The 26,182-nt window shown below is 43.3% G+C and overlaps 1 protein-coding gene across 1 annotated transcript; it reads right to left on the bottom strand.

The window, feature by feature from the left end:
* Positions 1–414: 414 nt before the first annotated feature.
* LOC133113547 (multidrug resistance-associated protein 1-like) lies at positions 415–25,893 on the bottom strand. Its single transcript, XM_061222966.1, has 32 exons — positions 25,761–25,893; positions 20,640–20,816; positions 20,120–20,245; positions 17,744–17,881; positions 17,618–17,632; positions 14,780–14,905; positions 13,004–13,065; positions 12,594–12,725; positions 11,674–11,880; positions 10,771–10,948; positions 10,516–10,677; positions 10,113–10,205; positions 9,407–9,610; positions 9,160–9,306; positions 8,913–9,000; positions 8,252–8,321; positions 7,971–8,097; positions 7,582–7,758; positions 7,321–7,488; positions 6,804–6,994; positions 6,218–6,292; positions 5,896–6,013; positions 5,481–5,688; positions 5,048–5,358; positions 4,655–4,854; positions 4,367–4,493; positions 4,046–4,147; positions 3,811–3,957; positions 3,268–3,426; positions 2,425–2,591; positions 2,121–2,315; positions 415–1,850 (listed from the first exon to the last, which is right to left on the bottom strand). The coding sequence occupies exons 1-32, from the start codon at positions 25,800–25,802 to the stop codon at positions 1,742–1,744; spliced, it is 4,548 nt and encodes a 1,515-aa protein (XP_061078950.1). The 5' UTR covers positions 25,803–25,893; the 3' UTR covers positions 415–1,741.
* Between the last annotated feature and the right edge of the window lie 289 nt (positions 25,894–26,182).

Raw genomic sequence — 26,182 nt, 5'->3', positions numbered from 1 at the left:
CTTCTCTTTTCTGGTTGACAGTTAAATAATGTGTCAACAAGCAATGTTTCCTTAGAAAAACCTGAAGATCACTGTTTATAGTTTAATTTTGATCAAATAAATAAAGTCATATATCTATATCACAATATGGCCACTCCTCCAGTATGAGGTAAAATAAATAGAGTCACATGATATGTAACTGAAGAAGGAGGTATGTAAGTTTCAATAGATGTTTTACATCAGTTTTATATATATTAGTTCTTCTTTGTCTCTAAAGCTCATCAGTGTCCCAATGAACTGTTGGACCATTAAAATTTCAATAACCAACTATTTTCAAATTTTTATTTTTTTCAACAGAGAAACAATTAAACCTTTTAATGTAGTCTACAAAATTAAGATTTAATACAAAAAGTATAAATATAACATTCCATCATTCCATTCTTTACATTTGTATTAATAAGCACATACATTTACAAAAAAATAGTTTTACATTTGTATTTTTTCATTTTGTATTTACCAATAAGACAAAAAAATATGCACAAATTTCAGCAAACGCTTTCTCCTGAAAATAATTTTACACTCAGTTTTTATATAAAAGCCTACAAGAATGCCTGCTTTTTCAAATTGGCTTCGGTAGCCAAATGAGAAAGTAGAAAATATAATAACATGTAGGTGAACAAAAATAACATTTCAGAGCTGCCAAACACCAGCTTGGAGTGGGAAGTAGAGGAGCAGGCATGTGTTGCCCCCTGTTGACTAGCACAGGCACTTCACCCCTGTGTGCATGGCTTCCATTTGCTTTCTGTATGTGTGTATGTGTCACTAGTACCAGTGCAACATCCACGGTTAAGCATTCAAGTTAAATTACCTTAAAAAATGCAGTCTTTTTACTGTTTTAAATGTTTACTTTGCTCAAAATAAAGCAAACACCACAAAATACTTGAAACCCAATGCCTTGGCTCATTATTGTGTTTTGTCCTTGCATAACACTCATAAAATGCTTGCTAACATGCCTTGTGAGATTGCAATGACTCTTGCAATGCAGGTTTTAAAGGTTAAGCTAGAAAAACAGTACTGAAATGAGAACTGATGCCACAGTACATAATATTTAGGGAACCTTGGTGCATTAGACATATTACACAAGACCAGGTTTTAATTAGCTGACCTCTTTCTGCTGAAGCTCTATTTACAGTAATATGAGAGTTTCATTTTGGTGGAGACTCCTTAGTACCTTAGCATGAAGAATTATGTTTGGAAATGAGAAAAATGCTCTGGAAAGTAAAACATTAACAAATAGTCATATAAAATGGACACTGGTATTAACATTTTCCTACATAGTTTTGATGCGATTACAAACCTGTCCAGTTTGCCTGTAGTGCTTCTTCCTAGGTCTCCAGACTTGTATGTACAGTTATATACAGCATGCGCAGTACCAATGAGTCCTCCCGAAGCCTACTATGAGCACCAGTATCACAGTCGCCCCTGAATGTCTCATGCTGCTGTTCTGAGATCAGCCTCCATGACTTCGCCCTCTCTGAGCACCTGCACGGTATCTGACATCACTGCACAGCCCTGTGCAACAGGCCAGCAGAGATGGGGGTCATGACACCTTCAGCTTTAGTACTGGATTTTTATGGCTTGTAAAAAAGCATTTTGATTTCCTCAGAAGTCCTAGCTGCCCTGTTTGAGCTGGTCTGTCCCCCCTCTTCAGGATGACTGGGAGGAAGCAGCAGGGCCTCTGGCTCTCCCCAGCCTGGAGGGCTCACACCAGCCCAGCCTCCCGGCACATTCTGTAGAAATGGCCACGCTTCGTGATGAGATTGGATGGGGAGTCCATCTCGGCGATGTGTCCTTTGTCCATTACAATAACTCTATGAAGGGAGATGAAAATTACTCATCTTTTTCAAAATGGCTGAAATTAACAGCATTTATTCCACGTTCTAATCTCTCACTGGTATCTAAGCCCTCCCAGTTTAGTTACTCTATGCAGTGCACTATATTTCATAGTATTGCTTACATCAATCGACATGCATGCTCTACTGTACTATTTTGTAATGTTGCAATGTTTTATTCTGCAATCTTCTGTATCTGTGTTGTTCGCATTTTGACCGTGTTCTAATAAACTGTCAAATTCTTCATACCTGGTATAGTCCATTATGGTGTTGAGGCGATGAGCGATGGTGAGAACGGTGCAGTCTTCAAACTGGCTGCGGATGGTGGACTGGATCAGGGTGTCAGTCTCCAGGTCTACAGCCGCTGTGGCCTCGTCCAGAACCAGGATTTTGGTCTTGCGGAGGAGGGCGCGAGCCAGGCACACCAGCTGGCGCTGCCCCAGACTGCAGAATGACATGGACATCAGGAGGATGAATCAGAGATGGACAGGCTAATAGAGAGACGGCTTGGAGACTGGAAGGCGCAGCTGCAGAAACACGGCGGTATTCCTACCTGAGGTTTTCTCCTCCTTCTGAGCACTCATAGTTCAGCTTGTCCGGGAGGCCAGACACAAAGTTCTTGAGATGGGCCAGCTCCAGAGCGCTCCATACCTCCTCATCGGAGTACGCGTCGAAGGGGTCAAGGTTCATGCGCAGGGAGCCAGAGAACAGCACTGGGTCCTGAGGGAGGCAGAGGGAACATCATGCTACTGTGAGGGAGCAGTGGAGAAGCTATACTGTCACATCAGACCAGTCAGGCACCAGTTGTGAAGTTCAAAGGCTTAACTTGAAAGAATGGTAACACTATCGGCTCAAAGATTTGTTTTAACATTGATGTTCTACTGTATCGTCATTTTGCTGTCTTGTGCTTGGGCATTTGTGTTTATAATTTATTAATAATTCTATTAATTAGAATTAATTAGGGGCGACATGGCTCAGGCAGTAAGAGCAGTTGTCTGGCAGTTGGAGGGTTGCCGGTTCGATCCCCCACCCGGGCTGTGTCGAAGTGTCCCTGAGCAAGACACCTAACCCCTAAATGCTCCTGACGAGCTGGTCGGTGCATTGCATGGCAGCCAATCGCCGTTGGTGTGTGAGTGTATGTATGAATGGGTGAATGAGAAGCATTAATTGTACAGCGCTTTGGATAAAGGTGCTATATAAATGCCAACCATTTACCATTTATATGCCTATAAGCATTTTCTACAATACGTAAGCATACTTTCTTTGAAATGTGGCCTTAAATTTCATCCATCTACTCAGTAACTAGGGCGTAATTGGACTAGATGCACATACACTCTCAGTAAAAAGGTCTCAGTATTCTGTAATGTATTATGTGTACACAACTGATTCACATTACCTGTGGGATAATGGTGATGCGAGACCTCAGGTCATGAAGTCCTATCCCAGCAATGTTGATTCCATCAATGTAAATGTCTCCTTTGGCAGCCTCCAAGATCCTAAAAATTCCAAGGGCTAAAGAGGATTTTCCAGCTCCAGTTCTTCCCACAATTCCAACCTGAGGGGGACAAAACCGAGAGGTCGTATGATTATGAGGTGTTAAACAAAGGTATTCTTTTCTCCAAAAATCTCAAAGCAAGAAGGTATCGAGTTTGAATCCCTAATGAGGACCTTTCTGTGTGGAGTTTGCATGTCACCGTGTCTGTGTGGGTTTTTGCTGGGTACTCTGGTTTCCTGCCACAGACCAAAGGCATGCAGTAGGCTAATTGGATGTAGGTATAAATGTGTGAGCCAATGGTGTGTGGGACCTGCAATGGATTGGCAACCTGTCCAGAGTGCATTCCTGCCTCTCGCCCAGTGCATGCTGGGATAGACCTCACCCTGACCAGGAATAAATGGTTTAAGAAAATGGATGAATGGATATTAAGATGTTTACACTGACCTTTTCTCTCTCTTGGATTTGCAAAGAGATGCCCTTGAGAGCCCATTCTAAGCCCTTGCGGTACTGCAGCCCATAGTCATGGAACTCAATGGCGCCTGTTTGAGGCCAGGCTGCTGGGAGGGGCTTGCTCTCCACTGTCCAAGCCGCCTGCAGGATACACACGATCAGCATGAATTTTACAGGGTTCAAAGTGTGTTGCTGTCAACAAGGCAATCTTTAAAAGCTGGATGCTCACCTCTTTGGGAGTGTCAGCGTACTCCTTCACCCTCTCCACCGATACAATGTTGTTCTCCACATCTGTCCATGACCGCACAATCCAGCTCAGAATTCCAGTCACCTACAACACACAGAGTAGCAGCATGTTAATATCTGTAGCCACCCTCACTTGCATAGCATTCAGTCATTTTCATACTCACTCAAATTAAGGATTGATTGATTTTAACACCATGCTGCCAGATGAGGAAATGGCAGAGCAGTGATATTTTTCTCACATTGCATTGGATCCGCATCTATCAATGTCATATTTGTTGTGCTCTACAAAGTGAGTTTTGCCTACCTGGAGGGAGTGAGACACAGCCAGACCCACAATTCCAGGGCTCAGAGTCTCCCTTCCCATTACGGAGAGGATCGCAGCCGCTAGGACCACGCCATTGCCAAGAAACTCGAGATTCACCGCCAACCACCTACAGAAAACACATGGGTTATAATTTCATTCTCATAACTAATGTTGTGGACCCAATGGCCTGCACTACAGAGAGCCTATTGTCTAGACTTCAGAGTCAGACTTTGGCCGCTAAACCTTCTACCAAGGTCAGTCTTGTATCACAATGTCACTGAAACTGACCTGGTGGCCACAAATCTTGGAAAGTAGGAGGTCTGGTTATGGTCGACCCTGTGGTTAGCCTGGAGGATGAACCTGGGCTGCTCCCCAAATGCTCGGATGACACTGGCACCCTGCACCGTTTCATTGAAGTGGGTGTAGATGGGCGAGCGGCTCACAGACTCTAGTCTCCGCAGCTGGCAGGATGTGGCCACATAGAAACTCTGCAACACAGTGGAAAAAATTAGCTGGCTTTGGTGAACCTACGATACCAGTAAGGATTATTCAGCTTTCCCAGTGGCACTGAAAACTGCTTGGGTCAGCTGCTGGAATAAACTCTGTCTAAAACTATAACCAAAATCTGTACAGTCCAACAATACCACAACTCATATTTTCCAAGAGGCACCTTGTGCATACCTGAATGAAGGCATAGAGTAGTGCAAGGGGAATGATGACCACAGCTGCGAAGGGCGTTGCCAGCAGCACAATGATGCAGACTTCCAACAGCTTGAACAGGTAGCTCAACATCATCTTCAGGCCGTCAGGAATCATGCAGTCGATGGCGTCCACCTCTTTGGAGAAGCGGTTCAGCAGGTTGCCACTGGGCGTGCACTCAAAAAAGGACATGGGGGAGTGCAGCACATTGTTCAGGAGGTCCATGTGCAGGTGACGGGATGCGATGATGCCCCCCACTGAGATCGCCACAGTTGTGCCAAAAATAGCCACCCCTAAAACAACAACAAATTTGCCTCAGCATCACATGCCATTGTAAACATATAATTATAAACATACAATGGATGGAGCAAGTGATTCTGTGTGCTCCTTATTGTGAAATAAAGTGGTCGTTCACCTTGTGCAAAGCCTAGTGCCCCATAAACGCCCAGCTTCAGGTCTGTATTGAGTTGGGTGCCGTTGACAATGGGGTCATCGGCCCACAGGCTGAGCCAGTAGTTGTACGTCAGCGACGCTGCCTGCTGGAAGACGTACAGGAAGAGGATGGGCAGGATGAGCGCCATGCCGATGGTCTTGAAGTACTCCATATACATTTCCAGCTTCACCTGCAGGAACACACAGGGGCAGCAAAGGTCAGGGTACAGAGCAATACCATGAACACTGCTGCTGATATAAATTAGGAAAGACTTCTTCATCATCACAGAGCTAATATATAAATGTGCATTTATAGTGATCAAAAAGTACTATACGAGAATGCTCATTAGACCTGAGATAAGTGAGGAAGGCCACTCAAGAATCAACAGTGAACTCACCCTGCCGATCCGGGCCCTGTCTACTTCAGTCAGCTTCCCAAGATCCTCTGGAACCTGGTCCTGGTCTGTGTCAGATATGGGCTCCATGGTCTGCAGGTTGGTACTAACCGTGTCCCCTCTATGAGTAGTGTACAAAGACAGGTTTTACCTTGGAATTCTGGCTTTATTTATTTTCCACAGTGCCCTGGAAGGCCCTGTGAGAGCCATTGTTTCTATTTTACTGTCAGATGTTTAACCCAGGGTCTAAAATCAACACACGACTCATAAAGTCTGGAAGAGCAATATACAGTACAGTCAGCCCAGCAGCTGTCAGTGTGCATACCCAATGAGCTGCTCTTGGGAGAGGTCCCTTGACACAGGCATAAAATCGGTCATGCTGAGCCTTGACGATGACTTCCTGGTAACTGAAAGATAGCCACAAAGAACACATACATTATTCCCTGTGAACAGAATCAGAGCATTTATTGAAGATCATTCAGATTAGTGAGATGCATCTCATAGTGCTTAGATGCAAATAGCTTTGTGTACTTCACTTTATAATGAAAGCCTAATCATTGCAACTGCCAACTGAAGGATTTTAGGGAGAAAATGAGAAAAAAAGGGGTCATCTTGGTTGATTATTGTTGTTGAGAAGACCTATTCTTCATAGGTAAATGATTAAGGCTGGGAGGAGAGCACAAGAGCCTCATTAAGTTTGGGAAGGGCAATGAATTTTGTTGGTTTTCATATGAAGTATAGCTAATGAGCAAAGAATGCAAGCCACTGCAGTGTGTTTTAACATAATTTCCATTATTATATTCCGCAAGCATGCTTTGACAGGATTGCTGTGTACCAGTAAAAGCTAAACTTAACTGTGGTTTCAGTAGAAGGCAAAAACCTCCAGTGGCTTGCTGAGTGCAATGGAACACCTCTCACCTCTTTGCACAGCGCTTTCCTTGCGTTCAGAGCTGGCAAAGGTGTGTATGAAGTCTGCAAAGGCACCGTGCCTGCTCAGCAGCTCCTGGTAGGATCCCATTTCTGTGATCTCCCCATCGGCCAGCACCAGTATCAGGTCCGCCTGTGGTAGGAAGCTCATGCCGTGTGTCACCAGGATGCGTGTCTATGAGCAGAGCATCACCATGTTAAACCATATGCTTCGATAAGACAAAGGAAAAGAGTTTTGTGATTCAAAGATCAGGTTTGGTCATATAAAATGTATATTATAAACGTTTATGGGTACTTTGTTGTAAAATCCAGATATAGATCTGGGTATGAGCTGGTCAACCAACATGGCCAAGCTGGCTATGCAGCTGGTAGCTGGTCAACCATGTCAAGTTGTTAGCTGGTGTGAACTGGTCAACCAGTCTGAACTGTTTCAAAACCTAGCTTGAGCTGTAATCTTTCAGCAGGGTAAGAGCAATGTGTGTGACTGAATGTGGACATTACCTTGTCTCTCAGCACACCCCTTGGCCCGATGACTTTGTCAAAGATGTGCTGACCCACATGAGCATCCACAGCAGACAGGGGGTCATCGAGGAGGTACAGATCAGCCTTCCTGTACACGGCTCGGGCCAGGCTGACTCTCTGCTTCTGTCCACCCGAGAGGTTTAGACCCTGAAACGCAATTAAACGCAAAGGGTGACATCTCAAATCATCAGCCATTTACTTGGGGGGAAATTGAAAGGGTGCCATAGAAGTATATCTGACCTTCTCTCCAATCTCTGTGGCATCCCCGGCAGGCAGGATCTCCAGGTCAGGGAGCAGGGCACATGCCTCTAATACCCGCTGGTACCAACTCTCTTTCCTCTCACGCCCAAACGCAATGTTGTCTCTCAGTGTGGCGTTCTGGATCCACGCTTGCTGAGGCACGTAAGCAACTGAACCCTGGGAAGCAGAGCAAAGGCAGCTGTGGAAAGGAGCTGGGAGAAAACCTTAACTTTGTGTAAAGCCTTGCTATGGTATGCCCATTTCCTACCATAGCATGAAACAAAAGTTTCAAACTACTGTATAGTAGTTTCATAGTTTAAATTTAGATTTTGAAATGATTTTCTACAGTACAACAGGCTGTTAAAATTCTTGAATTTGTCCTTGTGTACCTTGACTAAGACACTGCCATTTCTCTTCTCTGTCTCCCCAAGCATTGCAGACAGAAGAGAAGACTTTCCACTGCCTACATGACCAACCACTGCAACCAGAGAGCCTCGCGATACACGTACACTGATTCTGTAAACATGGATAGAGATGATGAAGAGAGTTACGCCGACTAAACATCGTAAAATGATTCTTGAAAAACTTCGGTATGACAAATATGCAGGCTTGATTATATCCTTTGTGACACAAACCTCTAAAATGTCACAGTATGCTGAAGCTCACTCACCTCTTAAGACACGGAGTTCCCTCTTTAGACCAGCTGAAAGTACCATTATCAATCACGACTGCATCTCCATCTGAGAGAGAGAGAGAGAGAGAGTTGGAACCAGATAGCAGAAGTCTGTACACATCTTTCTGTTCAGCAAAAACTCTATTTATGACTATGCATTTGACCTTTAATTTGGTTTTAGTTATTTAATCTCAACACTCTAATTCATTATCATGAGACCTTGGTGTCTTCATATAATCAATTCAGCCAAATCACATTAATCTTAGTAGACACACAGTGAAATAGAAATAGAACTCCCTTCAAGGGACTTATATTATAAACTGCCTACAAGATAATTACAAGATATTTCATGAATGTAATTTTTAAAATAACTGTGCTGTGGTTTAATTAGCTGTCTGGAGACGTGCTGAGAAATTAAGGTTTTTTTCTACAAAAGAATGTCTTACTCCATGCTTTCATACTGTCAGCACAGCACACTATACTGTGCACACACTGGAAATCATATTTGCCAGTAGCATACTATACATCTTGCATCAGAACACATTTTATGTCTGTATTTTACATCACTGAACATAACGGAATTGTCATCAATATTTAATTTCTCACGTGCCAACATGTGCACCAATTTAAGTAAGACAAGCCTGACAGGAGAACTCACCTGAGCTGAAAGCTGCTTTATTTACACTGTCAGCCTTTAGTTCTTCTTGACAGAGAAATTTTCCAAGACGCTTCAGTGAGACCATGGCCTAAAACAATGTAGGCAGTTAGCAAACATCTAACTTGGAACTACCTTCAATAACTAAATGTATTCTTCGAAAATTCTATTCTTCTAGTAAAACATTTGAGCCAAATGGAATTCAATAAATTCAACATTAACCATGGAGACGCTGTTGTGGAACCCTCACCTGCATGGTAGTGCTCATAGCGAAAGGCAGCTGGCTTAGAGGAGTCTTGAGGATATTGATCAGAGCCATGGACACAAAGACCTTCTGTGCATCCAGAACGTTCTTATCATCGATCAGCACGTACACTCCAAACATGGCAAATGCAATCTGGGGGGAGCACAGGAGCATGCAAGGTTTACATCCCTTAGTTCAAGCTCAATTAACTGCCAAACATTGTGAGGATAGTGCGATAGTACATTATGCACACCAGGAAAGTTGAGGAATTGAATGACGCGATGGAAATCGAATAGAGGATCTGAGATTTCTTCAGGGCTTTCAGCTCCCGCTGCCTATAGCCCAGGACTTGCTCCAGGAAGGCCTTTTCCCAGGCGTAGAACTTGAGGATCTTGATTCCGTTCAGAATCTCATTCATCAGTTTGATACGTCCATCCATGTACTTCATTTGAACTTCCTAGAGACAGGCACAGATAAAGCAGAGAACAGTTGGCCTCAATATGTCACTTAAAGAAGCCAGCCTTGAACTCTGAAAACAGCTACACTTCACATAAAAGATAAAGTAAGGCGTCAGTGCAAATGATTACAGCCAGGCATGAGAGATGAAAAGCTATGAAGTAGTATCTGTCGTTGAACAATTAGCAGTTTTGGAAATGGGGAAATACAAAAAGGTGATAAATATGGTCAACACCATATAAGGTATAAGTCCAATTTGTCTGTTGTTTGTTGAAAAAGCAATGAAAAAATGTTATATCCTTTTTTGCGGTTGTTTTTCATATGGATAATGGACTTCAAAGAACTATGAAATGCACATCCAGTCCAAGCACCCCGGCAACTTCCTTTCCTTTTGTTATCTAAAACAGCTGTGGGACACTGACAAACTGCACAGGATGAAGTGCTGATTTAGTACAGACCCAAACAAACATGTTTCTCATCAGTGCCATCTAGGTCAGTGGTACCTGGAGTTTGCTTCTCTTCTTGGCGATAAATCCATTGAGTGGGAAGATGAGGATTACTGTAGCGATGCCAGCCAGGGCCGATGGGCCTAAGTGCTGAAAAATGAAGCATACAATAAGTCCTGCTTTATGAAGTCAAACTAATCTACAGAATCAATATCTATCTATCTATCTATCTATCTATCTATCTATCTATCTATCTATCTATCTATCTATCTATCTATCTATCTATCTATCTATTTATCTGTATATCTGTGTATCTGTATATCTCTATCTGTATCCATTTACAAAATAATCTGTTTTCAAATTATCTGCTTACATAATAATCATTACAGTGAAATTGGTAAAATGCAATACCTGTAAAATGAAGATGAGCCTAATTTATTTAGTGTTTTTAATGCCGTACCTGCCAGAGGAAAAAGAGACAAAGTGCAATCTCGATGGGTGCCAGCCACACGGCGTTGAAGTAAACCACAAAGTCCATGAGCTTCTGTGTGTCGGCCGACACCAGATTCACTATCTCCCCCACCGTGCAGGTCCTCCGTGCCGCGCTGGTGATGACCAGCGACTGATGGAGAAACAACCCGGGAAAACACTCAGCGCCTGATCTTTGCTCAAATTAGCATTCGCGTGACCGTGGACTTCGCCCTAGGAGACGTACCTTCCTGTACACCAGGCCCATCACTGCGGTTTTTACCCTCATCCCCACAGTGAAGCAGCTGTACATGTACTGGTGGTTGAAGACGGACTGGAGGCAGGAGAGCATGAACATCAGGGATGCGTAGAAATAGCCCTTCCACAAGGGGGCGTCCTCATCTCTCATGAACCCCAGCAGCAGACTGTGTGGTCGAACAAACAGGCAGTGGGTCACAAACTACTCTGCAAACCACAAATGCTTATAGTGATATTAGATTGCTCCCAGTAATCTTGCTATTTCACATTTTAGTGTTTAAAATATGAAATAATCGATAATCAAGCCAGCTGCTGGTCAGGGCTTTGACATGAATATGTGTGATTTTTCATTTGGAGCCATCACATTTCCTGCATGGACTGTGCTGATGGGATTATGATTATTATCATCGGACAGTGGTCCACACACCAGCTCTGCCAATACAACAGTAGGTTCTCATGGCTGCCCTGGACTCACACTTGACTGGCGGCTCTCTTAGTGTGGTTGCCTGGTGGGGATGCCTCAGCATTTCTGCCTTTTAGAGCCTCCTTCCTGCCGTGGATGTCTCAGAGACCCTCACAGGATGCTGTGGGCGACATTCTCCCTCCAGCTTTCGGGCCTCTGTCATAATTAACACTGGCACTGGCATGGCTACACCACACATGTCAACAGAGTTATGTATTTCTTCTGCTGGATCAACGGGTGAACTGTGCACTTTTGGTTGTCGTGTAGTCTCAGGAGGATTATTCTATTTCAGCAACACTTAGTTGAGAATGAAAACAAGTGTAACGTTCCTTATATAATCGCACCTTGCAGGCCATAATGTCCAGGACTGGATGAGCCTGCCCCAGTGTGGGTACTGTATGTCTCGCCATCTTTGTGTTCATGTCTCACCTGAGCATCTGTGGGATGGAGAACATGAAGGCATCGTGGATTATGAGGCACAGTGTCCCTGACAGGAAGTAGGGCCCAAAGTTTCGGGCCAGAGTCCTGAGCAGGAAGAACCCGGAGCTCTGCTCCTTTTGCAGCTTCCGCAGGAGCTGGGCCTGGTCTGTCAGCCTGGCACCCAGGGCCACGCCCGTGCTCTGGGACTTCTCCTGTCTGAAGCAGGAAAACCAGACAGGCATTTACATTAGGGATGTCCCAGCTCTGAGCCTTCTCCTTCCAAAGATTCATTAAAAACAGACAAAAGGAAAACCTTCGACAACGTAACTCCCATTCTAAAATAATATAATGTCAGTTTCCACCAGCTGTAAAAACATTCTGACAACTAACATGTGAGGAAAGCAATTTACTTGTCAAGTTATGGCATTTAATTGCAAAGATTCAAAGCTGAAGAATATGAATTGGCTTACAATTGCAAAAGCTCCACACCATGTCCTAATGGGACTTCTTTCCTTGCCATTTCCACTGACTGTTTTACAACCAATATTTCTTTCGGGCCCTGTTTGCCAATTACTAAACATAAATTTGGAGAAAAACTGCACTTCAGTTTATGCATACAATTTGGGTAATGGATAGAGCCCTGGACTTTCAGGGCTGTAAGAATCAAACCCCAGGCTTGGTATTACTGTTGAACCTATTAGGAAGACTTTCTAATTTTCCCCAATGGAAATGCAGCTGTCTGCATGATGAATGAGTGAGATGTGAAACTGCAGGTTGTCTTGGATAAGTGTGCCGTCAAAGTACAGGAATAATGTATAATAATACAGTGCATCAAAGGATACAATGGTAATTATTGCTTTTTTGTTTACATTCCCTAAGCTAGAGGCAATCCCCAGAACAGACACAATACAATGGTGTCTGCTGCTTACTGTTGGAGCTTGGTGCATTCTGAGGTCCACTCCTGCTCCAAGTCTGAGATGATCTTGTCTGACGTGTCCTCCTCCCGCAGCGACCACAGGTCCTCAGCCTGGAGAGGACTGCGGTAGCCCTTAATCACAATGCTGTGGCATGCAGACAGACGGATGGACAAACAAATGGACAAGAGAGAAAAACACTTATGAGAACAGGCTTTCCTGATCAAGATATTACATGACTATTTTAAGCTTCAGGGCCGTTTGATTTATTATGTTTTCTGTTGTATGTTAAGATATGATTGCCACCGACAACAAATAAATTACATTCCCACTTATTTCATTACTATTGTATGATTACGATTGTATCTCCTGGTAATACCATGAATATATATAAAAAAATAAATAATATTAAAAAACCCTCTTACCCGCTGAACCACCAGAAGAGAATCTTCGACAGGAAAGAGGCGTCCTGCACTGGGCATGGGTTCTGTGGGGATCAGACCCAGTGGGTTTAAAAGAAGGTACCACATCATGTACCATTCACAGACCAAGAAAGACAGGGTAGCACTATACTTTATTTAGAAGGTTTTCATGAAACTAAAGGACCTCATAACTGCAGCTATTAGACAGAGATCAACACAGTGATGAGGCTGGGCAGTGTGGAGACACAGGAGCTCAACCCATGGACAAGGCTGGGCAGTGTGGAGACACAGGAGCTCAACACAGTGACATGGCTGGGCAGTGTGGAGACACAGGAGCTCAACACAGTGACATGGCTGGGCAGTGTGGAGACACAGGAGCTCAACACAGTGACATGGCTGGGCAGTGTGGAGACACCGGAGCTCAACACAGTGACATGGCTGGGCAGTGTGGAGACACAGGAGCTCAACACATGGACAAGGCTGGGAAGTGTGGAAAGGCTGGGCTGGTAAACAGGGGCTGCCTCTGGCCGCTCAGAGCAGAGAATAAACACAAGCAGATGGGGAGAGGAGGCTCTGAGGTCAGCAGCGGTGAGCGGATACGTGTCGTCACCAGGAGACGCTGCACACTGCAGTGGTTTGTGCTACAGATCCCGCCCCCACACCAGAGCTCTTTTTGGGCTGCCATGAGTAACTCTGCCCAGGATGTGAAGAGGACATACTCCAACGGGAGAGGCAGCTGGGTGTGTCGCGGTCTCTCTCTCTCTCTCTTAATTTCTCTCCCCCGTCTCTCTTCCTCTCTTGCCCCTCCCTCTCTTGCTCTCATTCATTTCCCTGGCTCATCTCAGCCTCACAGTACTGGATAAACATTGGCTGCCTGCTTTCTGAACCTACTTACCATTTCTGTTGCTCTTATGATTAATTCCATAAACAATATTTTTAGGAATATGTCAATAATATGTTGGGACTGAATGGGAGAGATAATGAAAATATGGACCATGCCCAACAGCAGGTGAGTAGTGCTAATGAATGACTGAAGTTAAACACACAGGCATGCATGCATCATACACGCACCCACACACAAACAGATGACAAAGATAATGAAAAGTAATGACAAGAATACCAAGAACATAATCATAATATTTTCACTTAAAAGGGGGAATTATATGAATACTAATTAAATATATTATATAAAATTTATTTCAGAGATGCTTAGTTGGCATCGTAATTCAGAGTTACAATTACATTACATGTTATTTAGCTGATGCTTTTATCAAAAGCGATTTACAGTTGATTAGACGAAGTAAGGGACAATCCCCCCTAGAGCAATGTGAGGAGCTGTGCGGATCTTATTGTGGCTAGACCGGGGATTGAACCACCGACCTTGCGGGTCGCAGTCATGTTGCACCTTAACTACTACACTACAGGCAGCCCATACAATATAATTCATACGATATGTGGGTTACAGCATTATTATTTTTTTGAATAAGCTTTTATTGCTGGAAAATGTCCCATCGCTTTGGAAGTGCAGATAAGCACTCCAAGGCACAATTAGTCACGCAGATGATTGACAAGGGGAGTCACTCTTTTGTGATGAAATACTTGCACTGGCAGCTGGAGCTATCCCTAGCTAGCTGTGTGTGTTGCTAGCCACAGCCTGGTTCTACCAGTTACTGCCTACTACACAGAGTTACTCATGGCAACCCAAAAATGCTCTGGCCAGTGCCAGTGACAGTCCCAGTTTACACCATGCATTGTGAACAAACAGCAGTTTCCTCTTACCTTGACAATGACGGGTTTCACAGAACTTGGGGGGAGGTCAGCAAAACAGGAGAGGAATAGCTGAGCCATTTGCAGGGAGAAATATGAGAAGAAAGCCAGATACCGCACAGCATCTGCAGAGAAGCCCTGTAATGCAAAGTGCTCCATATGAATGCTCTGCCCAACACAAAGCCCCAGATAAAACAAGTTCCCATTACATTTCAATAAGATTTTATGGCACAGCGAATGATTCATGAGACACACCACACCATGGGCCATAAAAATTATCTCAATGTATGTTTTACCATTGTTGGTATGCATAGTTGACCATTGTAATGTACAGTCAGTGACTGCTTTATTAGGTAGACCTGTACACCAGCTTGTTAATGCAAATATATAATCAGCCAATCATGTGGCAGCAACTAAATGCATAAAAGCATTCTGTGGGTAAAAACGCCTTGTTAATGAGAGAGGTCAGAGGAGAAGGGCCAGACTGGTCAAAGCTGACAGGAAGGTGACAGTAACACAAATAACCATGCATTACAACAGTGCAAAAAAGCATCTCTGAACACACAACGTGTCAAACCTCCAAGTGAATAGGCTACAGCAGCAGAAGAAGTCTAAAAAATAAGTCCAAAATAAATAGAAATTGAGTGAAAGTACATTTTACTTTCATGAAAGAAGGCAATTTTACAAAAGGGTGGGTATAGGCTTTAACATAACAACAACACTTTCTATGTGCGCTCCTGGAATTCTTGTGACAATACAGAACTGATGTCATAGGAGAGAAAGGGAAACATTAGATAAACACCACCACCACAGTCAGGGATTTCCCATAATCCCACTGAGTGGCTCTTTACCACATCAGCCACACATTTCCTGTGATGGCATCCCAACTGTATCCTTCCGTTTGTTACACTGAAGTTTAAGCCCCAGATCTATGACACATCCATGGGCCCACAGCAGGATCAGTTACTAATGAATAGGTGGCAGAGACTCGCTAAACTTAACCTCAGAACATGTCAAGTGTAGTGTACACTCTGTTCCGGAAGCGCCTGGTGGCTCCTTTTGAGGGAAGTGCTATCTCATTTTTGCTTCTGTCCATGCATAGGATATTGTATACCACAGTACATGGCAGTGTGCCAAGATGAATGCCCCCACAAAGCTTATTTTGAATGGTTCAGAAAACGGAAGCCTTTAATGGTCCCAGTTAAATAAATGAATCCCGCATGGCAAAAAAGGTTCCCAGTCACGCTAAGACATATCTGTAAATAGAAAATTCAAGGTTTTGAAACCAGTGCACCATTTCTGGGTGGAGGCGAACCAAAAAAGGAGCATTAACCATTGGTAAAGAGATGGAGTTTCTAGGGCTCACATGTTGTGGCATTTTTCTGAGGTCTGTGTTTACCCTCAGCTTCTAAGTCTACTGCAGCTTACTGCCTGTGCCAAGACATGTACAGACATGAGAAAACAGGCTCTCTCTGGTCTGGAGAATATCCTTACTTTGGTCACAGAAGCTAAAGGGGTCAGCTGCTATGTGTGGGCAGTCAATATAGGTCAGCCTGGCTTGCTGAATAAGGTTTTTGCTTCATAAACTTCATAAACCCAACTGCTTTCCAGAAAGAAGTTTGAATAACACAATATTGCTATGGTCTAATCTGCTGACTAATGTACAGTACTGTTTTGACTAATGTAGACTTAGAAAAAAAAAAAAAATTGTATAAGGATAATATTTTATATATTATTAAATCTTGAGTCACTTTAAGCAGAACACAGTCAATTTTTTTTTTTTTTTTCTAAAACCACCTTGTCAGGTATCCAGAATAACTTGTCAGCCTGTCATAAGCAGGCAGCATAAACAGGCAGATATTGCACGTGCTTGGTTGACCTTTCATAGCCACAGACACCTTGCCATGTCGGCCCGGAACCTTGGCAGGCCACAGAATTCTCCTCTAAGTTTGGATACAATTATGCCGTCCGCGGCAAAGCCTGTAGAAGGATGTTTTTTGCACCGGATCTGGACCTCGTTTGTTGCCTTGGCTTATCACAGCGGTGATAAAGTGGCGGTTTCTGGTCTGAGCTCGGAGAGCTGTGTCTCGCCATATGCACGACCAGACCATTCATCATGCCTGTCGACAGTGTGGAGAATATTGCACCAGAGATTGTAAAGTTATAAATATATACACATATTTATGGAGATGCAAATGTAGGTATTTGCATACAGACACATGTATTTTTGTGCATACTTGTCTGTCCAGACACTGATTGCTGTGTCTGAAACACAGCAAATGAGCCAAAAAAAAAAAAAGTAAATAAATCCGGGCAACCAACAAACAGCAGAGATTAGTAGCAGCTGTGGCGTCCGCAGACGGCACGTGTCTTGTGTGTTCCACCCGCCGCCCCGCCCCGGATATGCCACCAGCGACGCTACCCTGCTACCACAAAATCTGTGGCCTCAGACAAAAGAGCCACTGTGTAGTAAGAGTGGAGAGGCAGGCCAATGGGATGAGAGGGCGTGCAAACAAGAAAACAGAAAAACCACCAGAGGAGAGACTAAAAGACTAAACGCCATATTTCAATTACAAAAATGCTTTGGTCTGGACTGATCGCATTAGTATTATCAAACACCTTTAGCCATGAGTAACATTTTTATAATATTCTCCTGTTTATAAAATGAAATATAAAATATTGCTGAAAATTATATGGGCAAAATTATATGCTTCCTGAAATATGTTAGTTGAACTTCAGTATGGAAGTAAATATTTTAAATGTCTGAGAGTCTATGTTCAATCTTCTTTTGGAAAAGTACAAAACTATAAGTACCATATAGCCCTAGCGCATGCCCTGTCCACCCTTAACCTGCGGATGGCATACCTGCCATGCCAACAGGGTGATAAAAGATCGCAGTTGAGCCTCCCTGGAGAGGGTGTGCATGGGAATGAGGGCTACAGATTGGTGACTGTGTCACTGTGTCACTTCTCTCACCTCCTCCACAGCCAGCTGGATCTTGGCCCTCAGAGGCACCAGAGAACACAGCACTGCCAACAGCCAGAATAGGAACAGGAAGATGGAGGAGCGACAGCCTCTTATCCTCTCCAACTGAATGATGCAAATTGCCAGGACCTGAGAGAGAGAGAGAGAGAGAGAGAGAGAGAGAGAGAGACTGTGACCAAATGCTCTCTGGAATGGCTAGCAGCCCAGCACACTTTGGTGTCGATACCTTAAGCATCTGGGAGGAACACACGAACCGCACTCCTACCCCTTGTCAACACCTGTTTGCTGACTGGCCCAAAATGGTGGTGTCAATAAGGAGGTTTTTCCAGATTTCCACATTGCACTATTTTATGGCTTCATTGGAAGGTTCTCACCTCTGATGTGCTTGCATTATATTGCTCTGTTCAATAACCACATTTAATTCTATAAGTATTTTGTGAAAAACAATTACAAAGGAAAAATGAGCGTTTATCTGAAATTCCCTGTTAGCCCCATGTTTTTTTTATCAAGAGAAACATCCTTAGTCATGGTAGCTCAGGTCGGAAAAGAGCTGATAGAGCAAGGATAATACCATACTTGCTAAAAGTAAGGGAAAACCAAAACCACAGTGCTGTTCCACCATGACTCAAAATGCTCAAAATGAAGAGATTCTCCATTTGTCCTTAGAAATGTTAAATGAGCAGCTTTAAGTTAACAGCATGCTGCATATACAATAACTAATAATTTGTTTACACGATATTACTGTTTATTTGAACTTCATATCCACTTGAATTCAAGAGAGCCCCTGTTTAAAAGAGCTGGGTGGAAGTCACTGCATTACTTCACCCCAGCTAACAGGTAATTACATGGGCTGTGTTTCGTGTTTGAGAGTAAATTTTCATCGTGGGTTGCTGGGAAGTGTTGATGTCACACACATACTTGGAAAGACAATGACCAGGTGCTGAGGGAGGGAGACATTAGTATCTGTACATAAATGCCAATATATGGACTGAACCAAGGAAAGGGGAAAAATCATGGCTTAACAAGACCAAAAGCAAAAACATTTGGTGCACAAAACCACCTTTTAAGTGGAATAAGCTGTGCCTTGCATAACATGAAATGGGGCAATAACGAGACTGTGGTAGGAGGAGAAGGGCAAAAAAAACTTCTAAGGAATTTAAAAATAGCTATGGTATATTCAGAAAGTGAGATTGTTGATAATTATGGAGTCTATGACCAGGCAGCTGGAATTTACATTAGTGTCCAGAATAAGTTACGTAAATAGTGAGACCATTTTCACCCTCCTGAAAAAGACCAGAACCTCCAAAAAAGTCTGCTTGTACATTGCATTCACTCCGGTTATTCATGCCTGAACAGTAACTGATATTGACTTTACTGTCTGAGGAGGCCGTAGGTGGGTCGGGAGTCTGATTCTGAGTGAGACTGTGTGTAAAGGAGGCCTGTATAACCTCTTACTGAGAAACGGTCCTAGCGTCTATAAGACGTGCACTCCTGTACCCCATCCACCAGCATTTCCACAACCTTTGATATATGTGACCTGCTCTATCAAAATCAGTTGTATTGGCCCCAAACCATATTTTGAGACTATGAAGAATGAGAATGTAAGCTTTCTAACAATACCAATGGTATTTCTCTACTCCTGATATCAAGGACGTTGTGTCCCTTTTCATTTTGAGTGCCACCAAACCATGTTTTTGAGAAAAATGGCTTCACGTTTACCAATACTGGGCTAACGAAACTCCGGGTCGATAACTTGTCATCTTATGTATAAAACCTTTAAAATGATATTTTCACTGTGAACATTTACTCTTGACATTAAGACATACAGGCCTTGAAAGCAAATACATATATACAGTGACAAGCTGGCTAGTTTCCAAACAATGCACTACTTCGGTGTTACTTTCACTTTGACATCTTGCGTTGAAAAGCTTATATTTTTACTCCAAATTTGGCATTAAGACATTCAGATTGTGAAAGCTAAGATATTGTTCTACAAAATGAAGATGAACGCCTAAAACAGCCAAAAAATTGACATTTTGGGAAATTAGCGTGACTTACGACTGATTATGATAGAACCGGTCACATATGTTAATTGCTGAGGGTCCTCGCCTCTGTCCTGCCATAGCAATGAGGCCAAAGGACAACATTGACTTGAGTTTCACCCTCTGAAGACCAACAGGGGCTATGACTACCTTGTAGTAACTTGAGCTACTAGATGCTCCTCAGGGCATGCGTAGAACCCTGTGTTCAATTGGGCAAATTAAACTACAGCATATAGACCCCACCATAGGGCATTGTACTAAGTGATTATCTGGGAAGCTGGTCATTACAGTCGGTGGACATGCAGAGAAATGGCTGTAACTTTACCACAGTCAGGCTGCGGATGATGGGACTGAGCAGGAAGACCATGTGCTGCTGAATCTCCTGGTTCCTCTCCAGTAGGATGTAGAAAAACTCAACAAAGCCAAAGGAGGCCAGGAGGAATCCGAAGACCTGAGCAAGAGCAAGGTAGGAAAAACCACAGAGCAGAGAAAACGGCACAATTTACAGATTGGGTTTTCATTCATTAATATTTGTCTACTGATTGTGCAAGGAAAAAACATTTTAGAAAATAAGCCAGTGCAATTACTGTTTCCTTCAGTTCCTACTACAGTGCCACGTTCTGTAGGAACAAAGCACTCTGAGGGTCTATTCTGTAAGCACTTCCACACTGTCCATTCACATGCACATACTGTAATTTGTTGCTGTAATGCGTCTTTCCCTTCACTTTATAAAGTGTGCATTGTTTTAGTCTTCTTTTATGCCTGATATGGTTTCTGCACTTCATGGTGTTGTATAACATTAACGAGGACTCCAGTATACTGTACATCACTTGTGGTTGGCTCACCATCTTGGCACTGCAAAGGCAGGAGACTCGTATGTGTCCACGGTCATGGCAGTAGAGATACAGACAGTAGAAGGGTGCGCACACCCAGAGGTAGATGCAGGGAACCCACACCAGTACTGTGTTCTGGAAACACTGGGTCAGGTCTGGGTTGGGAGTGTACCATGTTCGGTTCCAGTCCTGAAAGACAGGGGAGGCCACAGATCCATTAAAAGCTCAACAAAACGGTCAGCTGAACAAGCCGTTGCTCATTATTTTCTGAACTTGGTCGTCCTCAGCTAGAAATATGTAACCATGCTTTTTTGATTGTCATTTTACAACAGTCAGATATTGAGAGAGAATGAACAGTGCTGAAACCTATTCAACCAAACAAGTCAGAGCCCTGGGTGACAGACCTCGTGACTTGTTTACTTTGAAGAAATAAAGTGTAGAACCACAATTGGTCAACAGAATCTCTGGATGCCAGCCATTTTTCTTGCAGTTGAGTGAGCTGAGTCAGTTTTGGAAATGTTTTACTCTGGCTCACATCTCTGAGGAGGTGGCAGCTAACACATTGCGCCCATTATGGGCATGGCCAAAACCTTACATCCGTGAGGTGATCCAGAGGTCTGAGTGCTGAGGAAGTGGCCTGATTCTAAGATTGCGTCAGGCAACAGGAGCGTGTCAGTAAAAAGACAAAAATACCCCTGAAAAACGCTAAACGTTGTTTATTTTTCGCCTCCCCTTGTTTACCGACGGCTCACTGGCTGCCCTGCAGGTGCTGTGAAGAGAGACGGCGTTCAGCGGCCGTGAGGTCCTGAGGAGTCTGGGCAGGAAGTGGTCAAAGGTCAGAGCACAGAAAGCTCCCAGACAGACACGCGGGGGGATGAGGGGACTGACCACAATTCATGCCAGCTGCAGAGCCCTTACACAGCACCTCCACAGGCAGGGCCGGCGGCCCTGGCTGCCCACTCTTCCAGGGGCAGGTGAGGTTTTGCAGCGCTGCCTCCTCTGCTCCACACACTACCAAACAACAAGCCTGTTTGTCCCAGTGCCTCTCCAGGCCAGACCACTCTGAACAGCCACGTCCCCCTGTATCTCTGTGCAGTAAGATGTGTTAGGTGATACTCCAGATGTCCCTATGCACGTGCTGACCGGTTCATTATGTTTCTACAGACTAGCAAATCCTGCTGCTGACGCAATTTGTGGCTGGAAGAGTAAATAAGAATCGCAGCACAGGAAACTGTATTTGTAGAAAACTGTCATTTTATGTCCAAATGTAAGAACAAAAATAAAAAACATGTATAGAGGGAGATCAAGCTTCTCGAACTGATGTTCAGCATTTTGAGTCACTTCATGCTTCACCCAATCGTATGGACACAGCTTGGTCCAGCAAACACGGTCATGTGACATAGATAAGGAAATGGATCTCAATGCCTATGATGAAATAACATACACTGGTCCCTTTCCTGGTATTGATCCCTAGAACTCCCTAGATCCCTAGTTACTGAATCTGCATGTGTGTAACGTGTGGATGGCTGACCATATATTGGCAGGGAATGCAACTCATGGCAGGGAAAACTCATTGGTTCAAACAAGCTGTAAATTCTGATAACCTTATAGCTTATTTTACAGGAGAGTGATTTTATGAGGCTCATCAATTTCTTTGTGCTGAAGCACTCCAAGGCCATTTTAAGACATTTTAAAGTGTTTGCCTTGCTATCTCATCCACTCTCATCAAGCATTTTGAGGAAAGTTCAACCACAGATTAAACATAGGGTCAGGGATGCTTTCTGTGTTCACTGCATCTATAAATTTACTGTGTAGAGTCCCAAGGTTTTCAGATCTGACCTCTGTGACCAGTTCTATTAATTTGTCATTTTGTAATGTAAGTGTACTGTCCAGTGGTGATGGCCGAAGTCTATTGTCTAAACAGTACTTATAACAATGGTTATTTGAGGCTGCAGTATATGATCCAATAGGATTTGTGATTACTTGTAAAGTCCTGGAGTTTCGTTAGCCCAGTATCGGTAATCTCCCACAAGTAATAGTAATCTGAACTAAAAAGCCCTGATAAAAATTTTGCCTTTTAGGTCACACTGAATTTTAATATTGTGGACAGTTCTAGGAAGCTTAAAACTACATCATATCATAAGCCATAAGGGTTCCTCTTCTACTTATTAATTTAAAAGAACATGATTTCCAATATTAAGTGTTCGCTAGTTCATCATCTTATTTTTAGAGTCACATATAATGTATTTCTCTGTAGATGTTTTCTCGAAAAACACTGTTTTGTTTATGCCAGTTGCAGTTTAAGGAATTGGGTAAGATGGATAGCGGACACGGTATTCAGATAAGCCACAAGGCGGTTTGAAGGCTTGGGATCGCAGAGAAAAGTCCCTCTGACTGTGCCAGACACGATGTCTGCAGAGCACATGCTCAATCGAGGTTTGGCAGGATTTCAGTGGCACTTCCAGCAGATGTTTACATGTGTTCAAGATGCTCCACTCATGTGTGAGAGGGGCCTGAGGACCCCCACCACCCCAGGAAAACTGCGGGATGGATAGCTGCACACATAATTCAGCTTCATTGAACAAATGTTATTACAACAAAGAAAAAGAGCTCTCCAGTTGATCTTGTTGTCGTTGGTTATCCACCTAGACAAGCTCTTTCCCGATGGCCACAGCCAGATAAAATGATGCAGTGTTTTGCAGAGTGCAGAATATTTTTCATTTCAAATTTTTTTAACCATATTCTATTTTTCAGTGCTATATTTCATTCCGGAAGATGTTTAAATTTGACCATTGCACCCATGGAGGAGGGCTGCGGCGAGCCTTTAGAACTGGAATGAGCCCTCCTCCCACTCACTTCCCTTTGGAAATGAGCTGTACACCTCAGCAGTGGAACCATGGCGCTCTGTCTCCGAGCGCCTGCGGTCACCCGCCCGAGCAAGGCCAGTCAGCTCACCAGCACCGTGTCACATCATCGTCTGACACGATTGAATTTGGGGTTGAGTTGCTTTCCTTCCATGAATCTTTTTGCGCAGGTCCTGTCATTTATGATAGAAGTGTCTGGATCCAGAGCTTTGCTATTTTGATGGAACACGAAGTTGATCTGGGAAATTATGCCCATCATTCTGGCCTAAAGAGTGGTCCCTGTCCTACTGCTTTTCAATCTGGGATACAGGACCTTGTCACGGTCCTCAGGAATTGCTGTGAAAGGCGGCATTGGTTTAAGTGCTGTGATTTGGGGCAAATTCTGGAGGCTTTAGCATGATTACCGTGAGTGCTCCTGATGTAATTAGCGCAGGTGATTTCTGTGATTATGGGAAAAAACCTGTGGAAAAAATGGATGGACTTTGAATGTCTAGACTGAGAGTCTCTGAATGAACCATGCTTGTCTGAGCTGTGGATAGAACCTTTGTACCAGCACTCAGAATGCAGGTGAGAAATTTTTTTTATCAGCACTGCTGGTATAGTATTGTCTGAATGAACATCATACGTCCATTTTTCAAACAGAGGCACAGAATTTGAATGTTGGCTCATGAATTCTAAGCATGAGGATTACGAGCATTGCTCACTTGGCAGGCTCTGTGCCCTTAAATCTTCAGCCCCCCTTAGGCTGGTTTCTCAGATTATAACCGGAGGTCACACTGTACTGCTGTACCGACTATAGTATATCAGATTTCCAAACAGTGTCAACAAATGAAATATGTGTGAGTCCTGATATTCCAGCCAATTTATTTAAAATGAGCAATGGATTAAATGCTGATTAAGCACTTTTGACTCAGTCACAATCACTTGATATTGGAATTACTGTTAATTACAAAATATATGCCTATAAATAATTAATTAATCATGAATGATGTAATTGTGGGTTAAAGGGGTTATCTTTAACCCACAATCAATTACATTCTTCCCATGATTCATTTGCGACCAAAACATCAACATTTGCTACAAGATCATCTTGAGGATGACCACAAACTGATTTATACTGTATTAAACACAAATATCACCTGAAACAATTCCCATATAAGAAGTTATATTTTATTATTAATGGCATTTTTTGTTCGAAAATCATTTATACTACTGGCTAAAAAGGTGACCAGCACATAATTTCATAGTTGGACCAATTCCAGTATATTATTTGTTCTCAAACATTTTTGAGTTTGTTCCTGAATACAAGTCTAGTTATATAACATGGTGTGACCTTTTTCAAATGCCATCCTGTGCAAACTGTGAGTTTGCACTTTGTCGTTAAGCCTGAAATATTATTTTTGGAACTCTCTCAATCAGGCCAAGTCTTGGCTCACCTTATAATATGATTTTCTATATCATAAAATCATTTTTTAAATTGTGAATCATCACCACTCACTCTGTCACTGTATTTCACAACACAGTGAGTGATATCCTGTTCCCTCCCCCCACCCCAATACTTTTATAGCAGTTGGCATAGTGCAGTTATAGTGAGCAGTTGTTACTCGGAAGTCAGCAGGTAAACTGTGAGTAATCAGTATAAACAGAAGCAGAGAAGAACAAGAGCTACCACTCCACTTTCATTATCAATCCCACCAATGTCTATAACTGATAAAACTTGTTTTGAATCTAGATGCCTTAGCAGATACCTTTAAACCAGTGCAGTGAGACATTCCTGATTTAGTCACTCACAAAAACAGCAGACTAGGACAATATGTCAATATGTCAGCTTACATATTCTATTTTCCGAATAACGGGAAATATCAAATTAAATATCCTAGGGACAGTAATATTTTTTTTACCAAGTAATGAGTGATGAAAGATGACAAATTATTTCATAAGGGCTTACCTTTATGCCACAATTGATTAAATATACATTTTGACATCCGTTGAATAACAAAATCACCACACTGTCCCTAGGATAACCCCCAGCTTATGTGAAAACACAACTAGAGTTCATAACCTTCAAAACCCCACATTCAATAAACCATATTTAATTATTATCTTCTCTTAGAATATTAGTTTCAAATAAATAGAAAAAGTTGGACGTCCTGCACAGTTCCTAAACCTCATCTTCTATTGTGGCTGTCTTGTTAGTTCTCGTGCAACTGGTGCTTATCCTGGTGTGTGGTGTGTGAGGTCAGTCCATAGAGATCGGCAGTACACTCACCCAGAGGGGGTCCAGGCCGCTGTGACTGCAGAAGGCGTCCATCCACACTCCTGTCCACCGTGCTCCTCTTCCTGCAGTAAATCCTCGCTCTTCAAGCCGAACGGCGCGGTGGTTCGGCGTCTCTGCGTGCGTGTGTCTGTCTGTGAGTCAGTCTCTCCCTTCGTCTGTGAGTACACTCTCTGTGCTGTCCTCCTCTCCTGCACCTTGCAGCTGTCTGAGCCCCGGTCTGTCTGACAGCCCTGTTTATGAGTGCCGGCCTACCAGCTAGTCTCCCCCTATTAGGTGGGTGGAAAGACTTCTTTACTTTTCTCTCCGCTTTCTCCCACTTGTGTTGGATCTGTGTCAGAAAAAGACGGAAACTCCCCCGGAGAAAGGATGACAGGACCCCACCCAAAACCCCTGCACCCTACTTTCCCCCCCTC

The sequence above is a fragment of the Conger conger genome, chromosome 2 (genome assembly GCF_963514075.1).
Source record: "Conger conger chromosome 2, fConCon1.1, whole genome shotgun sequence".
Lineage (NCBI taxonomy): Eukaryota > Metazoa > Chordata > Actinopteri > Anguilliformes > Congridae > Conger > Conger conger.
This window is presented reverse-complemented; position numbering and strand designations above follow the sequence as displayed.

What these genes read in the sequence shown, in the direction of transcription:
- LOC133113547 (XM_061222966.1), bottom strand. Translation starts at nt 25,802, where the DNA reads ATGGACGCCTTCTGCAGTCACAGCGGCCTGGACCCCCTCTGG. An exon ending in GTCTCTTTTTCCTCTGGCAG is followed by an intron (nt 10,206 to 10,515) that starts GTACGGCATTAA and finishes TTCATTTTTCAG; the next exon opens with CACTTAGGCCCATCGGCCCT. An exon ending in GCTGTGCAAAGAGGTGAGAG is followed by an intron (nt 6,293 to 6,803) that starts GTGTTCCATTGC and finishes TTCAGTTACCAG; the next exon opens with GAAGTCATCGTCAAGGCTCA.